Genomic DNA, 27,705 nt, shown 5'->3' with positions numbered 1-27,705 from the left:
GGGAACAAACCAAGCCTGGAAGTGAAGATTAATTGTACTTAAAACAATCAAGATGACGCTGGTCAGACCACCGAGGGCCAATTTCAAGATGACCGTCAGAGGTGACGGTGCTGTTTCCGCGTGGAGCCCCTCCCTCCGTCTATGAAAGCCCTTGCCCCCCGATTGTCAGTGGGGGGAGTCGGCCTTTGGACAGGCGTCCCCTCCCGCCCGCCCCGCGTAGGCTGCCGGCATCCAAAAGAAAGCACACTTCCCTTTCCACCAACCTGGCCTCTTTATTGCCTTTTAAGCAGCGAGCAGCCCGACCCCTCTTTCGGTTACAGTACCACCATCCCTCCTGCCCCCAAATCCTGGCACCCATCTCCTGGGAGGAGCTGCAGGCCCCCGGCTGAGGTCCGCGGGTTTCCTGTCCCTCTCAGGAACTGTCAGGGCGGGCATCCTGGCTGTGCCTCTGTCTTGGTGACCCTCAAGGACCAGTGGCTGTGGACCCAGGGAGAAGCCCTCCCCGTCGGGGTGAGGGGAGAGCAGGCCGTTCTCCAGGTCTGCCTCCTCCTAATAGGAGGAAAGTCTGAAATCTATCCTGTCCAAGAAATGTGGCTAATAATAAAACCTGGATAAAAACTGAGAGCAAGGACCTCGTCTAGCCATGCATTAAAGAAGAGCTCCAGCAAGACCGAGTGCTCCGAGGGGTTTGACATCGGCCAGATGCACCGCCTACAGTTCAAAAAGCAAAAGGCCCACAGCCTGAATCAGTCCCCTGAGGGTACACCAAGATGCTGAAATTCTCCACCCAGCCTACGAGCAACGTGGGGGGGAAAGGCAGGATTAAAGGAAGCTATAAAATAGGGAGGAGTGTTCCTATCAAAATGCAGATGACCTATGTCCCCAGAGAACACCCTCCAAGGGCTCCCTGCTGCCCTTAGGTACAAGCCAATCCTTAGTCGCCCATCCCCCAAGGTCGCCCTGTCCTGCTCCTGGGCTCACTTCCCAGCCTTTGTGCCTGCCCTTCACCTTGCTGACTCCTTACACACCTGGTCTCACTCGCCTCAGACGCCACTCCCCTGGGAAGCCCTCCTGGTCCCCCAAGTCACCAGGGCCTGGAATCACCACATTCCATCCTATAGCTCACGAGGGCAGGGACCACATCGCTCACAGCACTGATGCACCCTCTCCCCAACCCAAGGGGTGGGGTATTTCCTGGGTGGGCACCGCAAGATTGCTGGGTAGAATAGCAAAGCCCGGTTGGACGCTGCAGTTAAGAAGCCTGGTAGTGGAAAAGATGTCTCTTGGGGTGGATCTTCCATGAGCCTCTTAGGTAAGAGCATCTTGATTTGAGTAGGGGGTTGGCTGGGCCCCTCTCTAGCAGCCATGTTTATAATCACATCACATGGCCTCTGGCCAAGGCAGATCAAAGGAGGGGGCTACTGGACCCCAGCCCAGCCAATTAAATAGCTCTCTGTTAGAAATTCGGAACTAGGTTGCCAGATTGCCAGTCTTCATATTGTTCGAACATAAAAATCTAACAGAAGAATCACTTGGGCTGGGGGGATGGCTGTATGGCATCCAGCCCAGGGTCAGAGGGCTGTCTGCAGAGGGGAGAGAGAGAGAGAGGGAGAGGGAGGGAGGGAGGGAGGGAGGGATTGATTCCTCTGGTTTTTGTCTACGTTGCTGAACCTTTGACCAGTCTAAGGCTTTGGGGAAAAGCCCTGGGATAAGTCTGAGTAATTTACCAGCTAACTGCCTGCATTCAGCTCCAGTCTGCGGGCTATGTAGATGGAAATTCTCTAAGGGCGTCTTTCAGCCTGCTTTCTCTATCCGCTCCTGTGCTTTGCTTCCAGAAACTAACAGCTATATTAATTGATATAGATCTGCAAAGCTGGGCTCATAGGTTCGGATGGTTAACTCAAACTCCTTAGCAAATCCCAGTGGATCTTGACTAGGTTTGGGAAATTCCTTAGCTAAAGCTCTAAGTTTTGCTCTGGTCCAAGGGTGTGCACCAAAGCACCAAGGACAGTTCACCTCTCCCTGTAACAGTTTTCTCCATAAAGGGAGCTATGATTGCTTCTGATTTTCTGTCTTCCTTTGCTGGGAAAGGGGAAGCAGCAGGAGGCGAGGGTGATGGGAGGGAGGGAGGGAGGGGGAGAGAGGGAGGGAGAGGGAGGGAGGGAGAGAGAGGGAGGGAGAGGGAGAGAGAAAGAGAGAGAGAGAGAGAGGGAGAGAGAGAGAGAGGGAGGGAGGGAGAGAGAGGGAGAGAGGGAGAGAGAGAGGTGAGGGACGGCTGCCATCACCATGAAGTCTCCAGCTTCGGCCCACCCTGAGGCCTTGCTTTCCTGCCCTGGCTTCTGGAGATGGCCTTCAAGCCTCAGGGTACCTCCCCAACCTCAACCCCCTTTCGGCTCAAACCAGCTCAACTTGTTTTCTTCGTTCATATCCAGAGAGTCCCAAGTAAGACAGAGTCGCTTAGAAATTAATTCCTGACATCCTCTGTTTTTGTATCAACTCCCACATCAGTAGAACTCATTTTTTTAAAATGTAAAACCTTTCATGCCCATCTGCTAATCTAAAAAATATGCAGACATTGCAAATCATGTTTTAATGATTCAGGTTTCACAGTGAAGGGCCACCTGTCAGGGGGAGAAATAATTTTAAAATGTCAACCACTTAAAAAAAAATGTCAACCACTTAGAAGGTGGTTAGAAGTTGCCTTAGAAGGTGTCTGCTTGGACGGTCGGGGCTGGGCTGGGAACATTAAGTGGCCTCAGGCTGAGAGTCACCACCTCCCTTTGGGATAACTCCTGGGGAGCCACGCTCACGACAGGGGGCCACTGTCCACGGTCCCACGTCCGAAACCAAGATGCAAAGCCCCCTCTGTGACCTCGGCTTCCCACCCTCAAGCGGACTCACTTGGATGCTTCCTCCGCCATCCTTCGACCTCGTCCAGACCCTTCCCCGTTGCCCAGTGAGTCTGGAGGAGCTCTCTGCTCCGTGCCGGCCCTCAAGCAGCTGGCCCTGAGGGAGGGACCCACCACTGGGCAGAGCAGGGTCCCCCAGAACGCTGACCGCCAACCCCCCGGGCTCTCAACGCCCCCAGCACCATCACCATCGCCATTTCCGAAGTCAGCCTGCCCTCTGGTCCCCACGGCCCTTACTTCAGACCTTCTCCCATCTCCTGTAACCCCTCTCCCCTCCCCGCAGTCCTCACAGCGGACCACATCAGCTCACACTTATCTTGAGAAGGTTGAGAAGACAGGGGCCATGCACTGGGAACCCCAAGCCCTCCCTCCATCCATTCCCAGAGCCTCTGCCCCACCCCTTTGTGACAAGGGACAAATCTTTCCCGCCCTTGTCACCTTCTCTGGACCCCAATCTTGCCCAAATAGGCCAGGTCTCTCCAGCATCTCGAATGTCTTCCTACTTTCCCAAACCTCTCAAATCCACCCAGTTTTGACCACGTCCTCTAGCGCGATTCGGGTCCGAGTCATTGCCTGCTGCTGTCTGACTGGTCTCTGCTTCCATCCCGCTCTAGCCCACCCTCCACCCTACAGCTGGAGTGGTCCTCTAAGGGTCTAATCATCACCAAATGACTCCCTTACTTAAAACCCTCCAGTGGCACCTCCTCCCAGGACCCTGTGGGATCTGGTCCTGGCCCCTCCCGTGCTACCTCATCCACCTTCCTCCTCACCCACTGCCTTCCTCTCCCCCACTCAGCATCTGCCAGCTCACACCTGCCCCGCCTCAGAGGACAGGGGCAAATTCACCTCAGAGGAAAGTTCTCTTTGGAAAACTTCTCCACTCCCCCACCTCCCACCAGCTAAAAGGGCCCCTCCACTGTTATCCTTCCGCATGGCATCCTGTCCTTTTCAGAAGCATCATTTATCACAGTGGGTAACGACACATTTCTCTGGTTATTTGTTTAATGCCCATCTCTCTCCCCCAGCTGATAATTCCATGAGGACACGGACAACGTCTTCTTTTCTTTTTTAACTAAAACGCCCACAATGTGCTGAACGAGTGAATGAGGGAGAGGTAGCTTGGACTGGAACACGTGACCCCCAGGCTCTGAAAGTCCACCTTCCCTTAGCGAAGAGGAGCCTCAGCCTGGGAAATGCTCTGGCCTCGCCTGTGAAGGCACACCAGGAAATCCACCTTATTTGCAGGTTAATGTCCTGCCCTTCCTTCAACGCTCAGCTGGAGAGGCCTGAAGTTACTAGAACTTCAGAGTGATCTGTCTGGTATCTTGAGGAAACTCAGCCAGAATGGGCTCCATGCTACCCAGAGCTGCTTTACATGGGAGCCAGAATATAGACTGGAGCAAATAAAACCATGCTTCCTGGAATGTGAGTGTGGGTGCTATTATTTTGGGAATACAATCATGTAGTCACTTCACTGTGCCCATTACAGCTTTGATATTGTAGAGGACAACGGTTTGAGCTCAGGATAGAAAAGGCTGGGGATGTAACAAAATATTATTGGGCCATAAAAAGGAATGAAGTACTGGCACGTACTCCAAATAGATGAACCTTGAAAACATATACTAGGTAAAGAAGCCAGTCACAAAGAACCACATATTGTCCGATTCCATTTATATGAAATGTCCAGAAGAGGCAAGTCAGTAAAGACAGAAAGTGGTGGTTGCTTAGGGTGGGACTGGAGGGTGAGGGGTGGATCGAGAAGTGACTGCTAAAGGGTCCAGGGTTTCTTTGGGGGAGTGATGAGAATGTTCTTAAATTAGTTATGGTGGGAGTCGCACAATTCTGTGACTCTGCTAAGATCGCTGATTTGTATGATTAATGGGTGAATTGTATAGTTTGTGATTTATAGCTCAATAAAGCTGTTACCAAAAAAAAAAAAAAAAAAAAAAAAAAGAAAGGCTAGGGGTATCTGGCAGGGGGAAAGGGGTTTCCATGAGCAAAAGTATTGGGTTCTTCAGTTATGATGTTCTTTGCTTTCCCTTTGCTTCTATACTTATTTCAAAAACAAAGAAAAGAAAAAACACCTCTAAAAACCAGTTCACATGTCAGGATTACAAACCGGAAATCCACGGCACCCTCTGAGGGTAATTAACACCTGATTTTTAAAGGCAGCTTTATAAAATTGTAATCGAATGAATGAGCAATTTCATTTTATTATTTGAAGACACTAGGAAAACAAAGTGATGCTGTCATGTAACATATTTAATGGCTGTGGGGTAAGCATTTGATCTGTTGGCTTATCCCCGGGGGTATGTCGATAAAACGGCTGTCAGCAGCATAGAGAGTTGTGGCCTCTCCCCGTGCGGGGCACAGGCTCCGGACGCACAGGCTCAGCGGCCATGGCTCACGGGCCCAGCCGCTCCGCGGCATGTGGGATCTTCCCGGACCGGGGCACGAACCCGCGTCCCCTGCATCGGCAGGCGGACTCTCAACCACTGCACCACCAGGGAAGCCCGAGAATTAGTCATTTTACAGCCTAAAGGCTGGGATGGAAGATTAACTAGGAGTCAAGCAATACTGAGTGAGCTTGTGTGACGTACCCATAAATTTCAGAGCCTCCTAAGAACCCAGATTAAAATAATTCTTCTCAGTGACATCCATTTTATCCCATTTGCTTGTTCTTTTCCTGCCCACCTCGCTTGCTGCCAGTCTGATTGCTAAAAGCACTTTTAAAACAAATGTGGACCAGAGACAATTCGATCGCTTATCTGAGGCGAATGTCATAAACAAGGATAAGGGATAGGAGAAAAGGCTCGCGAATATCTGGGATGACAGCACAGTTTCAGGGTAGAGTGAATGCAATGGTTTGTTGCTGGAAAACTCCTTCTCTTCACTTGCTCACCACCTCCCCAAGAGGCAGGGTCTCCAAGCAGCTTGTGGAGGGTGGATTCTTACCACATGCGTAGGTGACAGTGAGGTATTTCTTCACTCCTGGAAGACAGGGGCTTCCGAAATGGTGATTGTTGACGAGAATTTTGCATCTCTGCTTCCCATAACACCTCCTGGATAATACTTGCAAAGCCGAGTAAGACAAGCAATCTGAGAGGCAAAAAACATCAAGAACTTCCTGTTAGTTGGATTCCATGTATGGCCACCATGTAGCTTCTGTTATTTTCTGTAAATAAGTATACTGAGCTGGATTTCACATCTCATGGAGATTGTTTCTCTGATTATTTTCTGTCTCATCAAAGCACCCCGCATGGGCTAAGTATCAATACTACACAGGCAGGCCTGGAAAGGCTTACTTTAAGCAGACTGCTCTAATGCTCTGCTGTCACTGGCCGGAAATCCTTACGTAGTTTTGGACAAGGGGCCCTGTATTTGCATCTTGCACTGGGCACTGCCCCTGGCCCTGTATTTGCATCTTGCACTGGGCACTGCCCCTGTCCCCCCAGTCAGGTAACGGGCCCTGCATACAGAAGAGGCAAAACATGTAGAACATTGAATAAAGATTCATGTTTGTTTCTTTTTTTTTTTTTTAACATCTTTATTGGAGTATAATTGCTTTACAATGGTGTGTTAGTTTCTGCTTTACAACAAAGTGAATCAGTTATACATATACTAGATTCGTATTTCTTTTATGAGCATTACCTCTCTGAAATATTTTAGTTATTGGTTAATTTTGAGACTCCTTCTCCCCTGTGTGAACATAAGCTCCATGAGGACAGGGACTATTTCTATTTTGTTCCTTATCTAATTCCCACAGCCTGGTCCACTGTGGAAATCCAATAATAACGAATGAATGAGTGAACAAAAGGATAGATGGATGAATAAACATAAGGACATGGTTTTCAGCATCCTGGCACGATGCCATCACAATGAGTCAATATTAATTGAACACGTACGGAGGACAAGGCACTGGGCTTGGTACCGTCTGAAAAACAAGTCAGAAGAGGCCTGTCTTGCATTTGCAGGATGTCGGATGGGGCTGGAGAGACAAAACCCACATTAACCTGATGGCTAATAATGTGAAACACAGAGTGAGCGTCAGCAGTGATCGGTCCAGACAAGAGGTGATGGGGTCGGAGGCAGGAGAGATTGCTGCGGGGAGCGGAGCGGTCAAGACAGGCTTTATGGAGGAGAGGGGCTTGGTCATGGGAGAAGAGGCATGAATTGGACAGAGGCAGGCAAAGAGAGAAAGGTAGAAACACCAAGGCAAGTGGGCCAGAAGCACTTCGTGGGAGTCTAGGGGCTGAGCGTGAGCTGGAATAGCGGGCGTGGGCAAGGAAGATGCAGTAGATGAGCCGGAAAAGCAAAATGGAGCAGGACCAAGCTACCTCGGAACGCTGGGCTAAAGAGTTTGAACTTTATTCTGCAAGCAACAGGGAGCCTAAAAAACGCCCTGATGCTACTTCCTTTGCGGACAGTGTATGGCATGCCCTGGGAGAGAAAAGGAACCAAAGGCAGGGAGACTAGTTTGGAAGCAATTTTAGTAATACACGTTGGGAGGAGTTAAGGGCTGGAAGAGAAGGGAATGGAGAAGAAGAGAATTCTAGAGACCTTGCAAAGTTCAGCTCACTATAACAGCTAACATTCTGCCAGGCTCTGCTCTCAGCACTTATATATGAACTGATACAATGTTTCAACAACCCCATGCGATAGGTTGTTTATTATACTATCTTATATTTTAGAGAGACTATATGTAGGATAGGATATATTATTATGTATCATAAGTTGCTTATATAATCTATAATAGGTTAGTTAATATCTAATAGGTTGTTTATATTACATATATAGGACGAGATGGTAAATTCATTAAAATAAAACAGAACAAAATAAAAAACCATTCTGCCTTTCAGAGGGGAAGGACCATTCCAGAAAGTTTTCAGATCCTGAGATGCCCGTGGGACGTGCATGCCCGCAGAGCCCGAGGGCTGACGCTATGAAGCTGGTCTCCGGGAGAGCACAGGGGCCCAGCGGCAGGGAACCCCAGTCACAGGACTTTTCTCTTTTTGGCCACACCACGTAGCTTGCGGGATCTTAGTTCCGCAACCAGGGACTGAACCCGGGCCGTGGCAGTGAAAGCGTGGCGTCCTAACCACTGGCGCGCCAGGGCAGTCCCCTCACAGGACTTTTCTTCTGCTGTCTGTTCATGCCTTACAGATGACAAACTCCTCTACCCTGTAAAAACAAAACCCCTGCAGTCCAATCCCAGAACCTCTCTCCAGCCTTATCGCTTTCCTTCACAGTCAGGATTCTGGAAAGGTCCTCCATGCCCCCCACCTCCGCTGTGTCTCCCTCCACCCACGTCCCAGCCGTTCTTCAATGTGCCTCGGCCCTCAACACACCCTGACAAGGGTCCCTTCCCTCAGAGCACAGGGACCTACTACTGCCCTAGCAGAGAGATGCGGCCGGTCCTAATCCTCGCCCATCTCCGGAACTCTGGGTGCCTGAACCCTCTTGCCGGAGGGTTCCTCCCTGACCTTGGCTGCCTGGTGCCCTTCTCCCCCATCTGTCTGACTGTTCCATCCCAGAGCCGCCTGCAGGCCTGCTCGCCCCACAGGAGGTCCTTCATCAGCCTGGGCTCTCTTCTTGCACCTGCACACGCCGTCTGGGCCCACGTCCACCTGGAGCATCGGAAAACTGGGCACCCGACCGCTTCCAGCTCCCATAATGGATTGCCTTCACTGTTTCCGCAGGAACCTCTCACTCCTCACGTGACATCCACCATGTTCCCCTCCCCCACCAACACCCAAGCGACCCAACCTCAGCTTGCTTTTCTCCCACATCCTGCTGTCAGTCACGCTGCTGCGACATCCTCTAGGCAGCCCGGGCAGAAGCCCCGGCTGCGTCCCCCAAGCGTCCTCCCGGTCTCATACTCGGTGCTAGAACCATCCCTCCTCAGTGCGCAGCTGCAGCTTCAGCTTCAACCCTGTCACTCTTGCAGGAAATCTTTTAACCGGTCTCCCTCCCTCGTTGTCTTCCACTTCCCATGCTTCTCCTCTTTGCCCTCAGAATGTTCTTTCCAATCCTCTCACTCTCCTCCTTAAGATCTGGTCCCCACCCACCCGACCAAGAGATCAAGTCCAACCCCTCAGAATCGCGTACAGACCCCCATGAGACTCACTCCTCTCCCCTCGTTTAGCTTCCTTGGCTGCCATTCTCCCACCGCAGCCTGTATCCCCAGCCGGCAGAGCACCCTGCCTCTCCAGAAGGCCAGGCTGTCATCGTCCGTGTCTCTGTACCTTTGCATATGCTCTCTTGCCTGCTCGCAACACGCGTCCCCTCTGTCTGCTCAGCAGTCACTTCGCCATGGCTCCCACCCCTCAGGCTGCAGTTAGCGGTTTCCTTCTCTCTGACTCTACTGCTCCTTGCATAGCTCTTGTCACACAGCTCTACTTATTTGCTCCTTAGTCTGTCTCCAGACTAGATGGGCACCTCCTGCTCCCGGCACCTTCCACGGGGCCTGATGCTCAAAGGATTACAGAACAAAAGAACAAAGGTAAGGTTAGAACCTCCATCCCTTCCGAAACTCCCCCTGGGCTCTGGAGACCTGCTTCGGATGTCCTCACCACCAGGTGCTCAGACGAAGAAAGTCTTGAAATAGATTCCTCAGGAAGAGAAGGGAAGGGGTAAATCAGCAGTGGGGTACAGGGGTGCACAAAGGCCAGTGGAAATGGGGTGCAAGAAGGACTCAAATGGAACCAGAAGCAAGAGAAACCATATATTGGGTTGGCCAAAAAGTCCGTTCAGTTAGTGAATATGTTATTCAATAAAGTTCTTGGTGAAAATGAAAAATGTATGTCTTATTGCTACTTAAAACCGAATGAAATTTCTGGAAGCAAATGAAATTTTTGGCCAACCCAATATATACATATATTCACACATATGTACATATATATATATATATATGTACATATATAGTCACACATACATATATACATATATGTTTATATGGCCCATATATATATATACGCTTCGTATATTTTTATACGTGTAGATATACAAAGATGAGATGTGAGCTTTCCCACCTTTGGATGGCTGCTCGTCCCTGGGGTACCTCCTCAGAATCTGGGGTCCTCTGGAACACAGTTCGAGTGTCGGTGCTTTCAGAAGAGGAACTACCATTTACTTATTTGACAGCTGTTTGGGTCAGATGCTCTGCTAGCCCATTTGACTCACGTGTTTAGCCCTTGTCTCCAGGTGTCGGCCTTTCAGGTTATCTGGGCCGTGAATTTGTCTCTTACTAGAGACGCTCGCTTCTCTTTTTCTGACCCTTTTCTCTCAGAGGCTCATCGGTCTATGGTTTTGGCCCCAGACTGTCTTCCGTGAAGGCATCTTTGGTCCCCATTCCCCTTCCATCAGGCCTGCTGAGCGTCGCCCTGACTCTTTGCCACCCAGCGCATGGGCCTCTATCCACAACCGGCCGGAGGTACCACCGGGACACGCACCTAGAGAAAGGTGGGAAAGCTCACAGCTCAGGGAAGCTCCACCTCCATCTCTTATGTTAACTAGAGATCCGCGAAAGAGTCCAGTTGAAAGGAAGGATCTGTTTGGAAATTCCCTGGAGGTCCAGTGGTTAGGACTCTGCACTTTCACTGTTGAGGGCGTGGGTTCAATCCCTGATTGGGGAACTAAGATCCCATAAGCAGCACGGTATGGCTAAACCAAAAAAAAGGAAGAAAAAAAAAGAAAGGAAGGATCTGTGGTAAACACCACAAAGCTGGAAAGACAATGATCTTGAGGAAAGGACAATTAAATTAAATAAATACACACACACACATATATATATGCACACACACATATATAAAATATATAAGTTATATATTTGTTTATGTAATATGTGTATATTATATATTCACACATATAAAAATATATGGACCCTACAAACATATATGTATATATGTATGTGTGTATGTGTGAATATACATGTACATATTTTTGTGATATATCTAAATGTATGTAATACGTGTATCTCGGGCTTCCCTGGTGGCGCAGTGGTTGAGAGTCTGCCTGCTAATGCAGGGGACACGGGTTCGAGCCCTGGTCTGGGAGGATCCCACATGCTGCAGAGCAACTAGGCCCGTGAGCCACAACTACTGAGCCTGCGCGTCTGGAGCCTGTGCTCTGCAACAAGAGAGGCCGCGATAGTGAGAGGCCCGCGCACCGCGATGAAGAGTGGCCCCCGCTTGCCACAACTAGAGAGAGCCCTCGCACAGAAACGAAGACCCAACACGGCAAAAATAAATAAATTAATTAATAAACTCCTACCCCCAACATCTTCTAAAAATAAAAACAAAAATATGTGTATCTCAACAAATGGTGAGGAACATTATTATAAAAGCACTTGATCTGAATATATTCATGAAGGTTCTGATTTATTTTGCTAAGTCCAATTCCACGATGCCTGATCACTGGAGTGTTGGGCACACAGCAGGCACCCAACAATGATATATTTAATGAATGAATGAGTGGGCTGGCATGGACACCAGGGAATGCAAACATCCCATATATCTGGCTTTAGAATGTGTTTGGTACGTGTGTGGGGGGAGGGGGCGGGGTGTGATCCGTGAGTTCAAATCTGTGCGGAGAAAAGCTGCCTGGAGGGGCTTCAGGAAGCTGTCATCCTCCTGTTGGTCCCTGGGTCAGTTCTTCTCTGCAACTTGCTCTGGCTTGGAATAGATCCATCTTTTTTCTGACTGCTTCTGAATACTCCAGTCTAAAGGAGGCATCTTGCTAGACCTAATTTGGTGCATTCTTATGAATGAAAGAAAAGTAAACAGAGCAAATCAAGCAGCCAATGAAGATGGAATGAAATGTTTTAAATGCCTGAGCATCAAGTACGTGAGAATAGTAACGTGAGCAGTGGGTATCGTCAGGGTTCAGGCAGGCCACCCAGCGCTCAAATCGGACAATGTAAAGCAAGCTTGATAAAGAGACTTTACAAAGGTGTGAATGGGATGTGAACGCCTCGAAGGATGGTGCAGGACCCCGGGGCAAGGAACAGCAGTGAGATGCTGCCACCCCAAGCCTAAGGGGCAAGGGCAATGGCTCCCAGAGCACAAAGGGGGATGCCCCACGGAGAGGGCTGCTGCACGGAGCTGGGGTCTGCGGTGGGCAGTTGTGTTGCTTACGGTGCGTTGTGTTGGGTTAGGTTAGCTGCTTTTGTGCCTGGATCTCTCATTGGATGAGAGCTCCTGGAGCGCATGGGAGTTTCTCTGCTGTTTGCCCAGCACCTGGTATCTGCTCAACTCACCGAGACTCTGTGTCCCTCCTGCGTAGCACGAGGAACATCTTTTTCACTGTCTCTCTGTGAGATTTGTATGAAGCAACTGCAGAAGTCAAAGCCCACATAAACGTGACCTGTTCTCACCAGCTGTCTCTAAGGTTGAATGGAATACCTCCTATGGTTAAGAGTCCAGAAGACCCTCTGTCTGTAGCAGCTGTGAGGAGGAGGATGGGGCAGTGGGTACCTCAGCCCCCTTGCTAGTCCTGTTTCCTCAGCTGGACAATGAAGTTACGGGGCTGACTTACTGGTCGGTGTGACCATTCCACAAATGCTACGTTTAGACGGTCCAATGCCAGCACACAATGTATGTCAGATACCGTCACTGACATCACGCCACTTATGTTAGATGGGAAAATGGTACTTCTGCAAAAGGCCTTTGGGACTTAATTTATAGTCTAAGTTATATGCCTTCTTTGGTCCTGTTAAGTGAAAACAAGCATATGGTACAATCAGACCTAAATATTAAAGTTTAACCTGCAAATAGGCAAAAATTTAAAAACATTGTAAGGAGAATCACCAAGATGGTAACGGGATATTTTTGGCTGATGGGAAAGTTTTTTCTTTCCCCCTATTGATTTTAAGATACTTTCCAAGTTTTTGAGTTTACATTGCTTTGAAATGAAAGCATACAAAATGAACTTTCTTAAAAGGAAAAATAAAATTCATGTCTGGATAGAAGACAGCTTTTGAATACGATGGTCTCCGGGGCGATTTTTTTCAGAAATGTAAATTTTTCTGCAAATGTAATGATAAACTATTCTTTTGTATAACTCAGTTTGCCCCAGAAGCCATGAAAAGTTTACCTAGGAGTAAAGATGTATCCTTTGAATTTTCTTCCAGTTTCTTTAAAAAGTTTTTTATTGAAGTATGATTAATTTACAATGCTGTGTTAGTTTCAAGTGTATAGCAAAGTGATTCAGTTATACATATATATTCTTTTTCAGATTCTTTTCCATTATTGGTTATCATTATACAAGATATTGAGTATAGTTCCCTGTGCTATACAGTAGGTCCTTGTTGTTTACTTACTTTATATATAGTGTGTATCTGTTAATCCCAAACTCTTAATTTATCTCTCCCCAGTACCCGCAGTTTATTTTTATTATTATTTTTCATTACTTTGTGGATGCACAGGGTTGATTGTGAATATTTTTGTTGTCTTTAGGAGCCTCATTATTATCTGGGGTTCTTCTCCGAGCACATTTATCAGTTGAAAAAAAAAAAACCTTAAATCTCAAAGAGATTTGAGAATGCGCTGTATGATTTCTGTATAAGCGACCTACATTGTGAAGAAGTAACAGTATGAATTATGAAGTTATTCTTAGAAGTCCTATAATAACTATTATTTTTTTTCTGTAAACTATTATTTTTTTCTGTTTCAAAATAAAAACATGTTTGTAGTTGAAAACTTGAAAATCACAAATATGCCTAAACCAGGAAAATAAAAATCCTCAGTAGATCCCACAAATAAGAAAAAAAGGTTAACCTTTAAAGAACATCCTTCTAGTCACTTTTCTATGTTTAAATGTCCTTCCCCCTCAATGGGATCATGTACACATTACTCTGTATGCTATTTTTTCTCATTTATTAATATATTTGTGAACATTTTAACATAAGCATCATTTTAAAGAGCTGTGGAGATTCTCACTTTATGGATGTATCAGCTGTATTTACAATACCCTACTGGTAGACATTCTGATGATTTCCATTGTTTAATGCTATAAAGAATTCTATGTGAAACATCTTTAGAGATAAATATTTGCACACCGGCATGATAGTTTCTAATTCTTGAAAGTACACTGCTTTGTCAAAGGGCATTCAGAATGTTAAAGTTTTTGATACACACCACCAAACCATTATCCAGAAGAGTTGTACCAATCCATGCTCTTGCCAGAATTGTATAAGAGCCCTGGAAACTTTATATTTTCTTAGGACATGTGCCTGACCATATTCTTTAAGACTAACAGAGGAAGGGTGGGGGGGAAGAGACTCCCATTCATAAGACAACAATCCTCTTGGACCCAGGAGGTCCTGTGACCAGCGTGATTTTACAGACGCATATGCTTCTGCACTCATAGCTACCCTGGGAGTGAAAGCATTTATCTTGGTGAGAAGCAAAGAACCCACAGTGTGTTTTTAGGAAGAGGCCCAAGATAATTCAGGTCCTATTCAGGTCTGACCATTTCCTTGTTGATGCTGAGCTCTGAACCATTGGCAGGATTCTTTTTTTTTAAGTGGTTATTTCCCTCCTAGGCTGATTCTGTTTGCACCTCTCTGCCTGGCAAACTACCCTCCACCCCAATACATGTGATAACAAGATATTCAACTTTTTTTTTTGGTGGGGGGGCTACTGTTTAACACTGAAACTGAAGTGAATCGCTCTTTACAACCTGTGTTTATTCAGGTAATTAGGCTGGTTGCTCTTAAGAGACTTTCTTGGCAGTGGGAACCCCTGGCACCTTGATCTTTGGCTGAAAAGTCCAGGCCTGCCCACACTTGGCCTTGGGGTGGCCTTAAGCCCAGCCTTTGACGTCCATTGTGTCGTTTTTCTCATTCTCTTCTTAAGGAAATAGAATCCCTGGAGCCCACTCAGAAAATGTAGCTGCAGCAGGAAATGACGTCCCATAGTGGAGGCCCAGCCAAGGGAGCTTTCTGGAGGCCTGCTTTCCTAAGTTCATGCCCGGGTCTGTGGGAAGGTTCAGTCCTTTCTGTGTTAGGATGCTGCTTCACGGGTGTTTCTCTGGAACCAGCACTGATCAATCACTTCCATACCTTTCTTTCAGTTTCTCTTCCACTAGAGGAGCTGTAAGTTTTTTGTTTTTTGTTTTTTTTCAAATTTTTTGGCCATGCCACGCGGCATGTGGGATCTTAGTTCTCTGACCAGGGGTTGAACCCACGCCCCCTGCATTGGAAGCACGGGAAGTCTTAACTACTGGACCTCCAGGGAAGTCCCAAGAGGAGCCGTAAGTTCTGAGGGATCTGACTTGCTTTAAGATCTTTCAGGAATGTCTTTTGGGTCACCACCCTCAAGAAGAGACACCAGATCTATCTGTGTTTGAACCTGTGTGACAGTAAAACGTCACTTTTTGACAGCTGGCGTGGTCATCAGCCTTTTGCCGCTCTTTTTTTTTTTTTTTTTTTTGCTTGACAGCTGTGATGGTCAGCCTTTGTAGTAGTTTATAGGGCTGTGGTAATGAGTACCACAAACTGCGTGGCTTAAACAACAGAATTTTGTTTCCTCTTGGTTCTGGAGGCCGGAAGTCCAAGATGTCAGGAGGGTTGGCTCCTTCTGAAGTTTCTCTCCTTAGTTTGCAAATGGCTGACCTCTCTGTGCGTCCTCCCATGGTCTTCCCTCTGTGTGTGTCCCTGTCCTGATTTCCCCTTCTTATAAGCAGTCTTGTTGGATTAAGGTCCTCCCATATGACCTCCGTTTAACTTAGTCACCTCTTTAAAGGCCCCATCTTCCCAAACAGTCACAATTCTGAGGGTACTGGAGGTTAGGACGTCAACACAGGAATTTTACAAGGACACAGTTCAGCCCATAACAGCCTTCAAGATGGCCCCCAATGGTCTCCACCTCCTGGAATTCACACCCTTGTGTAGCCTCCTCCCTCAAAGAATCAGCTGGTCTGTGAGACCCATAGAGTTGGGTGGAGGTGATGGTGTGTGGCTTCCATTTGCTCTTCTGCATCTTGGGCTTTGGGAGAAGCCAGCTGCCATGTCTCAAGGACACTCAAGAGACCTATGTGGGGAGAACCAAGGTCTCCCACCAACAACCTGCACCAACTTGCCCGCCATATGAGTGAGTCACCTTGGAACTCCAGCCCTCAGATGACTGCAGCCCAAGCCAACATGCCGGCTGCAACCATGAGACACCATGAGGCCCTAAGCAAGAACTTCCCAACTAGGGTACCCCAGAATCTCTGCCCCACAGAAACTGTGTAGTAATAAATGTTCATTTTTGTTTTAAGCCGTTAAATTTGGGAATATTTCATTACTCTGCAGTAGAAAACAAATATAGTAGATGCAAACTATTACACTTAGAATGGGTAAACAACAAGGTCCTACTGTAGAGTACACAAAAGTATACTCAACATCCTGTGATAAACCATAATGGAAAAGAATGTAAAAAAGAATGTCTACATGTGTATAACTGAGTCGCCCGCCATATGAGTGAGTCACCTTGGAACTCCAGCCCTCAGATGACTGCAGCCCAAGCCAACATGCCGGCTGCAACCATGAGACACCATGAGGCCCTAAGCAAGAACTTCCCAACTAGGGTACCCCAGAATCTCTGCCCCACAGAAACTGTGTAGTAATAAATGTTCATTTTTGTTTTAAGCCGTTAAATTTGGGAATATTTCATTACTCTGCAGTAGAAAACAAATATAGTAGATGCAAACTATTACACTTAGAATGGGTAAACAACAAGGTCCTACTGTAGAGTACACAAAAGTATACTCAACATCCTGTGATAAACCATAATGGAAAAGAATGTAAAAAAGAATGTCTACATGTGTATAACTGAGTCACTTTGCTGTACAGCAGAGACTGGCACAACATTGTAAATCAACTATACTTTAATAAAAAAACATTTTTTAAAAAGAAAACAAATACACATTTAGATACTTGGAAGTGGGTTGCTGGGGAAAGGAAATCCTAAAACTACAGGAGTAGCTTTGGGACTGGGCAGTGGGCATAGTTGGGAGGACCTTGAGGAGATGGTTAACGTCCAAGGGCCTTGAAGAGAAGCCCAGCATCAGTAACCTTTGTACCCTGAGCCGAGTGCATCTTCAAGGCAGAGCTTCCCAACTTCAACAGTAAATGCAGGGACTTCCCTGGTGGCACAGTGGATAAGAATCTGCCTGCCAATGCAGGGGACACGGGTTCGAGCCCTGGTCCGGGAAGATCCCACATGCCACGGAGCAACTAAGCCCGTGCGCCACAACTACTGAGCCCGTGCTCTAGAGCCCGTGAGCCACAACTACTGAGCCCACGTGCCACAACTACTGAAGCCTGTGCACCTAGAGCCCGTGCTCCGCAACAAGAGAAGCCACTGCAATGAGAAGCCCCCGCTGGCCACAACTAGAGAAAGTCCGCATGCAACAACAAAGACCCAACGCAGCCAAAAATAAATAAATTAATTAATTAAAAAAAACCCAAAATCAGTGAATGCACACAGGTACGCCGAATGTTTCTCCTCAGGCCTCCAGGCTTCCCTTGGACTCTTGATTTTGGGAATGGGCAGTGCCTCCCTTTACCCCTCTGTGTGTGATGATGTGGGAAGACTGGGAAGCCCTGTTCAAGGCCAGGGTGTGGCGTGTGACCAATGCCTCACCATGGCTGCGCCGGCCCTGATATATTCCAGATGGGACCAGCTTAGAGTATCACCCATAGAACATGGAGGCTCTGCCCGCCCTCCTCCCAGCCCAGACCCGGAGGCCTTGCCGAGGACAGCATGAGTACCCTCATATCCTTGGGAATGTCCAGTAGAAGCTTGGGTCCCACTATGGGAGGTACTGACAGCCAGGCCTTGGGCAGCCCTGAGGATGCTTGTGGGAGCATGATGGCGTCACACCACGACTTGGGGGCCACAGGTACCTGCCCAGCTCCCACCAGGGTCGTCCCCCTCTTCACCACCACTCAACCCATTCCCCTTGAACTTATCCTACGTATGAAGTACACAGACGCAACCAGCCCTATATAGCAAACCCAGACTACAAGGTCAGAAAGAAATATACTGTGGCATGGGAAACTTCCAGCAGAAAAAAATGTATAAAGGGTTCATATCTTTACTCTGTCTTGAGCTCGTAAAAATTAATGGAAAAAATAAAGATCTCAACAACAACAACAAAAGGACAAAGGCTAGAGACACAGTGTGTTCAAGCACAAATACAATAACCACAAAAACAAGGGGAAAGGTTCAAGGTCATTCATAAACACAGAAAAGCAATAAAAAATATACAGAAAGGCCATTTTATGCCTATTAACTTGGAAACATGAAGAAAAATCATACAGAATGCTGCCAAAATTGCAGGGAAACCCACAGTTCTACGTCGCTGTTTACGCATATAAACTGGTACAAAAAGGTTTTGGAAAGACCCCTGGTGGTACATGGGAAGAACTGTAAACATGCCCATGCCCTCTTTTGGAGTAAAACTTCTGGGAATTTATCCCAAGGAAATAATCCAGAGGAAAGAAAAAGCTACAAGCACAGGTTCCCTACACATTGTTTATGATGTTTAAAAATCAGAAACAATGAAATAGGGACTTCCCTGGTGGTGCAGTGGTTAAGAATCCGCCTGCCAATGCAGGGGACACGGGTTCGAGCCCTGGTCTGGGAAGATCCCACATGCCGTGGAGCAACTAAGCCCGAGCGCCACAACTACTGAGCCTGCACTCTAGAGCCCGCGAGCCACAACTACAGAGCCCGCGCGCCTACAGCCCGTGCTCCACAACAAGAGAAGCCACCGCAATGAGAAGCCCTCACACCCCAATGAAGAGTAGCCCCTGTTCTCCGTAACTAGAGAAAGCCCTCACATAGCAACGAAGATCCAATGCAGCCAAAAAATAAATTCATTAATTAAAAAAAAAAAAACCAATGAAACAGCCACCAGGGAATGGGTAAGTAAAGTATATACCGTATCCCTTTAACAAGAGAGTGATTGACTTTGTCAGGATTTTGTTGGTCGCGTGGAAAACCACCCATGATATAAAGTTAAATTTCAAAGCAGAATTCAAATGTATCTACTTCAGAATTGCCATTATGTAAAAGTTGTTCTCTGCTCATCATACACCAGGACTTGGAAGAGATCCTGAAAAGAAAAATCTTTTCATTTGATGGGAAAAATCTGTGGCTGAATCTTTTTCTTATTTCTGTTCAATACAATGACGGTGCTTGTGCAGAACAAAAATCATCACAACAATTATCTTTTAGAAAGAACTGGAAATGCTCTTGCTGGGTACCTGAGTGATAAAGCCCCGCTCCGCTCTGCTTTCTGACCGAGTATGGGGAGCTGCCCTGGGTACCCAGACTCTGAGCTTGTGGGGCTGCACCAGACTTTAGCTTATATGCAAGAGTAAAAGCACACACATCCCCTTTCAGAGGCCCAGGGTGAGACCCGACCACTTGGCCTTTAGGCAACCATCCTCCCAAGCTCATGCCAGGTTCCGGGGTTAAAAATAAACAGCCCTTTCTCCTTCTTCAAAGTGCTGAGGCCCAGCTGCAGTAATAAGTTGGAACTGAGAGCAGAGATCACACACCGGCGGCCCGTGGACCGGATGTGGCCTGTAGGCATGTTTTGTTTGGCTCGCACGTGTTTTAAAAGTTGGAAAATTTCACATTAAAAAAAAATTCAGATTCCCAGCATCTCATGAGAGGTTGGAAGCTGTGACAACACCAGGCCCACATTCCAGGCCGGCAACCATCCACCTGCCAGAGGCCAGTGTGGGTGCCTCACTTAGGAAGCCGGGGCTCTGATTCATTCACAGGGCTCGAGATTCACATGGGCACCTGCTCTGTGCCAGGCTCTGCTCTGCTTGCTGGGAATTGCTCAGGAAAAAAGAGACACATCTCCTCTGCTGTGCTGACCTTCTCCAAGGGAGAGAGACCATATGCACATAAGTGACTATTTCCATGTTATGAAGACAATCAAATGGGGACAGCTCGAATGGGATGGCAGGGACAAGGTGCCGTGCTGGCAGGCTGCCTCGGAAAACCTCTCTGAAATGACGTCTGAGTTGATTCCGGAATGACGAGACGGAGCTGGCCATGCAAAGATGTGGGGTGAGATTCCAGACCAAAGGAAGAGCTTGTGCAAAGGCCCTGGGGTATGAATGAGTGTGGAGTGCTCCAGAGGTAGTGAAGGAAGGAGAGAGAGAGGCGGACCGCAGCTGGGAGACTGGGTTTATTCTACAGCAGACAGAGTGAAGGGCTTTAAGTGGGGTGGGGGGATGTGATCTGATTTGATTGAAATAAAATCCCTCTGACTGCTAAGTGAAGAAGGGGCTAAGGGAGGGTATGGAATCGAGAAGCGAGGCCAGAGACCAGTCAAGAGGCAGCCCAGATGGTCCAGGTGAGAGAAGCCCCGAGTAGGCTGGGAGCAAACAGGCTGGATACTGGGTACGGGGACAGCCCACAGGACTTGCAGACGCAGTGGATGGGAGACATGGGGTCAAAAGAGGGTGCTTTTTAAAGTGGGTGATACTAGTGTTTATACCAGAGGGAAAACTGATGATTTTTGTGGGGCGAACACGCCAAATTCAGTTTAAAACCCTTACGTACAGTTTACCTGGGCCTAGGAGTGGAGTATTTCTAAGCATTCAGTTAGATCAAGAAAATTAATCAGCACAGGCAGCGAGGGGGTCCTACTTCTGCACACATGCATGGTTCTGCCCTTAAGTGCTAACCCGAAAGGTGAAACCGGCGGCCTCCACGTAAGGCTGGGGGACAAGATGAACGGGGACCCGAGACGGTGAGGGGTAGGGCGCACGAGATGGTGAGATGAAGGGGGACCCTCAAGGACCCTTTCACGTTCCCTGGGACCCCTTCGCACTGCAGAGCCCAAGGCCAGAAGATCTCTGGCATTTGGGTGGTGGTTCATGAATGCAGTGAAGAGCTTGATACTCAGCCGCACGGGTACTCAAGGGGCCACGGGCAGAAGCTCGCAACTGAGGGGGGGAGGGAGGGGGGAGAGCGATGAGCAGGTGGTCTTCGCCATGTGGCTCGGCCAGGGCTCAGGACTTAAAAACTGAACAGCCAAGCACGGGGCACAGTCTCCCATTCACAGACCTTTCCTGAGTCAACAAGGCTTATTCACGGCTGACCTGAGGATTCCTTGAACTCTCTATGGAAACCTGTCTTTTATTTTATTTTTAATTAATTAATTTATTTTTTATATTTTGCGGTACGCGGGCCTCTCACCGCTGTGGCCTCTCCCGTTGCGGAGCACAGGCTCCGGACGCGCAGGCCCAGCGGCCACGGCTCACGGGCCCAGCCGCCCCGCGGCATGTGGGATCTTCCCGGACCGGGGCACGAACCCGCGTCCCCTGCATCGGCAGGCGGACTCGCAACCACTGCGCCACCAGGGAAGCCCGGAAACCTGTCTTCTAACCACGGGGTCTGCTAACGTTTTCTTTGGCTGATGACTCTTCCCTTTAAACCCAACTCCCATCCAACCTCCCAGGAACCTAAGGCAGTGACGTACGGAACGTCAGTCATTCAGCCTGCACACAGATCTACCTACCTGGCTGACCAACTTCTGCTCAAAAGAAGATAGATGTTCGAAAGAAGATAGATCTCTGCTCAGTCCTACGATAGATGTTACTTATTGCTGTCTCCCAAAACACACATGGCTAAGCTAGACTCAGTGAGCCCAAGAAATGGGATGTCCCACACTGATATTAAGAAGTGGAGTCCCTTTCTGTCGAAAACGGTCAGATCACCAAGGGTGCCTTGTCCAGCTAAGCAAACCAGATAATACAGGGAGCCCCTGCAGGATGTTCAGGAGGGCAGTGATCAGATTGGCCTCCTAGAAGGTACCTCCGGCCACCCAGGGGAGAAAGCCATACCTAGGGACGGGGGACTCCTGCGATGACCAGGGAATGGTCCTTTGACCTAACGCAGCAGCAGGAACAAGGGAGGAGGGGGTGGAGACATTGTGAACACGGGCAGATGTTATATGAGAGGGAGAATGGAGTTTCCAAACTCACAAGTCACTTGCTGGAGCACCGGGCACTACGGACAGACAGCAGGAACCACCCTCACAAGGGTCTCTCTGCCCACGTGGCAGGCAAGCCTGTTAAGACGGAAGCTAATTAAGAGTGGCCGGATGCCCACTTCGGTCTGCTTCTGCTGTCTGTCTCGGCTGTCCTTCAGACGACCTTCTACCTTCCCGACCCAAGGGCCTTCCTTCCCCGAACGCTGGGCGAGGGGCCTCGGAGACACATGTGACATGTGTTCCTTGTGAATTGCTTTTTGGTTCTCTCTCCAGCCTTGCCTGAGAGTGTGCCTGTGTAGCTAGGTCACTTTACGTTCTTCTTCTTCTTTTTTTTTTTTTCAGATCCAAGATATTAGTTATGTATAAACTTCTTTTTTTAAATTAATGTTTAATTTCACATGTGATCCAGGAATCAGTTGCAGCAATTTAACACATTAAGGAGCTCATTTCAGGTTTGATGAATAAAGTGCAACTTCTTGGGCCGTTTCACAACTGGTCCGTTCTCTCTGGTAAACACGGCGGGTGGAGCTGAGGCCGTTTCGCCACCGCAGATTGGGGCGTGTGATGGTTAATTTCATGTGTCATTTTGGCTAGGCTACAGTGACCAGTGGTTTGGTCAGACACCGGTCTAGATGTTATTGTGAAGGTATTTTAAAGATATGACTAACATTAGACATAGAAAATAAACTTATGGTTACTAAAGGGGAAGGGGGGGAGGGATAAATTAGGAGCTTGCGATTAACAGATACACACTACTGTATATAAAATAGACAAACATCAAAGACCTACTGTATAGCACAGGGGACTATTCAATATCTTGTAATAACCTATAATGGAAAAGAATTTGAAAAAGAATATATATACACACACACACACACACCCATATATATACATGTATAACTGAATCACTTTGCTGTACACCTGAAACACTGTAAATCAACTATACTTCAATTTTTAAAAAAAGATATGACTAACAGTAAATCAGCAGACTTTGAGTAATTCAGGTCACCCTCCATAACGTGGGTGGACCTCAACCAGTCCATGAAAGGCCTTAAGAGCAAAGACTGGGGCCATCTGAAAAAGGAGTTTTTCTCCAGGCTGCAACATAGAACTTCTGCCAGGGTTTCCAGCCTGCTGTCCTGCGGAATTCAAACTCAAGACTGAACATCAACTCTTACCTGAGTTTTCAGACTGCCAGCCTGCTCTGCAGGTTTCAAACTTGCCAACCTCCACAAATGTGTGAGCCAATTCTTTGAAATCATTCTATCTATCTATCTATCTATCTATTATCTATCAATCTACCTATCATCTATCTATCCATCTATCAATTATCTCTCAATCTACCTATCATCTATCCATCTATCTATCAATTATCTATCTACCTATCATCTATCTATCTATCCATCTATCAATTATCTATCAATCTACCTATCATCTATCTATCCATCAATTATCTATCAATTTACTTATCATCTATCTATCCATCTATCAGTTATCTATCTACCTATCATATATCTATCCATCCATCAATTATCTATCTATCAATCTACCTATCATCTATCTATCCATCAATTATCTATCAATTTACTTATCATCTATCTATCCATCTATCAGTTATCTATCTACCTATCATATATCTATCCATCCATCTATCAATTATCTATCTACCTATCATCTATCTATCCATCAATTATCTATCTACCTATCATCTATCTATCCATCTATCAATTATATACCTACCTATCAACCTATCATCTACCTATCCATCAATTATCTATCAATTTACTTATCATCTATCTATCCATCTATCAGTTATCTATCTATCTACCTATCATCTATCTATCCATCCATCTATTATCTATCTATCTACCTATCATCTATCTATCCATCTATCAATTATCTATCTATCAATCTACCTATCGTCTATCTATCTATCTGTCCATCTATCTATCTCCTATTGGTTCCGTTTCTCTGGAGAACCCTAATAATAATAGAGGGTGACTTTGAAGGGTGGAGCTCTCAGGCGTGTCGGGCCATCATCTTAGCTCCAAACTGTGGACTTCTAAGAATGACTCGCTGAGTTCTTCTCCACCCTGAACATAGCCTCAGGGCCTTAGCATGGGCTCTTCTCCCCACCTGGACGCCGTCCCCAGGACCTGCAGGCTCTCCCCCTCCGAGTCTCTGCTCAGCACACGCATCACTCCACAACACTGTGCCTCCCTGCAGCATCCTCTGCGTGCTCACCGGCCTTCCCTCCCTCCCGTCCTCATGTGCTTTTCCCTTTAACGCTTATGTGCACCTGAAGTGCGACACATTAGCTCATTTATTATCTGCTTTCTCATTGCCTCCTCATCCACTGCTGGAAGGTCAGCTCCAGGTAGACTCTGTGCTGATCACTGATGACTCCCCCATGCCTAGAACAGGCCCTGCATACAGCAGGTGCTCAGTAAATACTCGGTGTAGACTAACTGAACAACAGAAGGATTCCAGAAGGTGGGGCAAAGGGAGATAGGACCCTGGGGGGTGGTTTCCCCTGCCCTTGACTTTCCCTCTAGTCCAGGTACCAGCCAGCGCGTGGCCTCCTTCCTTAGGGCCCGGAGCCCTAATCTCCTCCGACAGCACCCTGAGAACAGCCACATAAAGACACATACCAAAGGGGGGGAGCCACGTGGCTTCCAAGGAGCAGACGTCCCTCTCCTGGGTCTTCCTGCCATAGGTCGCTGAGTAGATGTTGAGAAACTTGGATTCGTGGCAGTGAAGTTTCAGCTCGTGGTCTTCACACACTGTTTTGTTTTTTAATTCATCTGAAGCAGAAACAAAAATCGGTGGCACCATCGGCTTCCTCAGAAGGAATCAGTGAGCACTGCCCGCGTCCCGGCCAGGTCCCATCCCCCGTGGGGCTGCACCCCGGGAAGGGGAGAGTCGGGATGGCCCTGCCTGCCATGGGCTCTCTGACCCTGCAAATTCCTCTGCAGGAAGAGGGTCAACAAGTGCAAAGACCCAGGAATTACACTAAGGACCAAACGGAGGAGGAGAGATGCCAGGGAGAAGACAGCAGGGCTCCCTGTACCAGGTCCTGGGACAGGCCATAAAGGGAGTTTCTCTCTGTCCCCACCTGAGGTCCCACATTCCTTAATCGAAGGGAGCCTTTTCTCAAATGCCATACTGGGACTCACACAGGTAAAGACCAGGAATCACCTGATGGAAGATTAAGTTCAGGAGAGAGTCTCGCTAAACCTCACCACCCAACTTCATAACGTTCTAGTATTCCGTTTGTGTTTTTACAAAGAGAAAGAGAAATGATAGGAAAGTAAATTATTTCCTTGTCTAGGAAAGGAAAAAAAACAAGGCACAGTGTCTGTAAAGGACCGCTCTTTGAAACAACAAGGTCCTACTGTATAGCACAGGGAACTATATTCAATATCATGTAATAAACCATAATGCAAAAGAATATGAAAAAGAATATTAAAAAAAAAAAAAGAATCCCTCTTTGAAGAGGTATGAAGAGTTGGCCCCAAGTCTGGTGATCCAGGAACAACGGGCCCTTGGGCTGGCGTGGGTCCTAGGAGAGGACGATTCCAGCTTATAGTTTGTTCCCAAAGAATTTAGGAAAAGTTTATTTGTTTATTCCGCGTACCACAGTGAAATTTCCCTTTGCAACGTCGTACAGAGTTCACATAATAAATGCGCCCTGGAGAAAATATAGTTCATTGGTTTTTTTTAAAAGAGTGTCCCCAAAAACCATTCAATTGACTAAAATGTTTAATAATGATTTGATTTTTAAAGTAATAATAGTTAACACTGCAGACACAATAAGGCTACCTAACGTATGATTCTATTTCTGTGAGCTATCCAGAAAAGCCAAACCTCTAGAGACAGAATGAAGACTAGTGGTCTTCTGAGGCTGAGAGTTGGGGACATGAAGTGACAATGGCAAATGGACACAAGGAAATATTTTCAGATGATGGAAATGTTCTGTCGCTGGACTGTTGTGGCTGCACAACTCAGTACATTTACGAAAAATCATTGAATTGTACAGTTAAAATGGGTGAATGTTTTGCTATGTAAATTACACCTCAACAAAGACATTTTAAAAATAACAATAGCGGATGTTTACTGAGCACCTTCTCTGAACTTAGGCCTTGTTCTAGGATCTTTAAATGTATCAGTGGGGCTTCCCTGGTGGCGCAGTGGTTGCGCGTCCGCCTGCCGATGCAGGGGAACCGGGTTCGCGCCCCGGGCCGGGAGGATCCCGCGTGTCGCGGAGCGGCTGGGCCCGTGGGCCGTGAGCCGTAAACATCAGGGCAACGGTGGCCGGTGCGACCTTCACATCCTGGAACTGCTGATGCTTAAGTCCTAAACTTAAAACGTGAAAGAAAATAATTTCCTAATAGAAATGCCACCTTTTGGTAACTTGTCAATTCCCATGCCTTTCTCCTGAAAACAGAGAAGGAGCAGTGAGGCCAAACTTTTGAACTGCTTGAAGGAAAACTTTTGGGATCTCAAGATTACCATCAGCTCTGGTGCTGGAAAACTTGAGCAACGGTTCTTTAAAACATGATGATGGGAAGATTCATGAATGAAAGGTGCAGAGCAGAAACCAGGTTACAGATGCTCACAGAATCCTCATCCTCTTTAGTATGAGAACGTAGTTGAGGACCCATCAGAGGAGGGAAAAGTCAGGTGATGACAAGGCAAATTGTTTAGGAGGCCCTTTACCCACTCACTGGAATCTTAATATAACAGTTTAAACTTAGAGCCAAGAAAAGTTTTGTTTTCTTTTTCTAAATAAAAAGAACACTGTGTCTGACCTTGACATTGGAGGGTTTGATTTCGGTGAGTCATATCCGCACGGGTATGAGCTCTTCAGTGCTTTTGATGAGTAAACACTAAATCCCACCAACACCGAAATATTGCCTGACTTCAAAGGTCCAGCGTGAGCAACGGCCTTTGATGGAGAACAGAGGGCCTAGTAGACACACCAAAAGAGAATAATACCAAAAATGCTAAGAATTTTTGGTGAACTGCCTTCCATTGGCAGAGCTTGCCAAAAAGGAGAAGGGAGAAAACAGGACGAAAAGCAAGCCTTATCTCTGTAATCTGGAAACTTTTCAACAGGAATGGTTTCTTTCTTTTTTTATCAGAATTTTAAAAAATTAGATGAGCTTTTTTAAGGCATGTCATGAAATGCATTTTGTAGCCCCCATCGCTCTGATTTATTAAGACACGTTCATGAAAGGTTCCAGCCTCGGTACCAGCCAAACTCACCCAGAGTAACATGACACTCCCATGTACGGCCTCCAGTGATTTCTGTCCCCAGAATATGGGCAAATCATCTCCTGGAATGGCGGGGCCTGGGAGTGTCACATTATGTGCTTGGAGGTTACCGCCGTATGATGTTGAGTCCTTTGGTTCCTTGGGAATGTACTAATTCACTGTCACCTAAGAGTGACATTTCTGGGTTCTAATAACAATGGGACCATTAACATAATTGCTGCTTTTCTTAGAGAACTAGAATTTGTGTTAGAGCTGGGTTAGAGTGTGGGCAGCCTTCCAGAAACGGGTTGCCAACATCTCTGTGGGTTTGGATGGTTCACCCAGGAGCCTGGGTAGAGGTAGAACCACGACTCTGCTTAAAGGACAACAGCAACAAATTCTCCTAATTAGAGGTCTTTGTGTGCGATGCATTCCTCTTTAACAATGCTTAAGGACTTCCCAGGTAACGCAGTGGTTAAGAATCCGCCTGCCGGGCTTCCCTGGTGGCGCAGTGGTTGAGAGTCCGCCTGCC

At 47.2% G+C, this 27,705-nt stretch overlaps 1 protein-coding gene across 1 annotated transcript in view; it reads right to left on the bottom strand.

Annotated features, from left to right (window-relative positions):
- The window catches only part of EVA1C (eva-1 homolog C), an 87,750-nt gene that overhangs the window by 15,673 nt on the left and 44,372 nt on the right, over positions 1-27,705 (bottom strand). Inside the window, exons 4-5 of the mRNA XM_007100600.4 lie at positions 24,569-24,721; positions 5,865-6,008 (exon numbers count right to left, since the gene is read on the bottom strand). Of these exons, the coding sequence (XP_007100662.1) occupies positions 5,865-6,008; positions 24,569-24,721 (297 nt within the window). The remainder of the gene's footprint in view (positions 1-5,864; positions 6,009-24,568; positions 24,722-27,705) is intronic.

This window comes from Physeter macrocephalus, chromosome 8, assembly GCF_002837175.3.
Source record: "Physeter macrocephalus isolate SW-GA chromosome 8, ASM283717v5, whole genome shotgun sequence".
In the NCBI taxonomy this organism is placed as follows: Eukaryota; Metazoa; Chordata; class Mammalia; order Artiodactyla; family Physeteridae; genus Physeter; species Physeter macrocephalus.
Note: the sequence above shows the minus strand (reverse complement) of the source record. Positions and strands in the feature narration are given on the sequence as shown.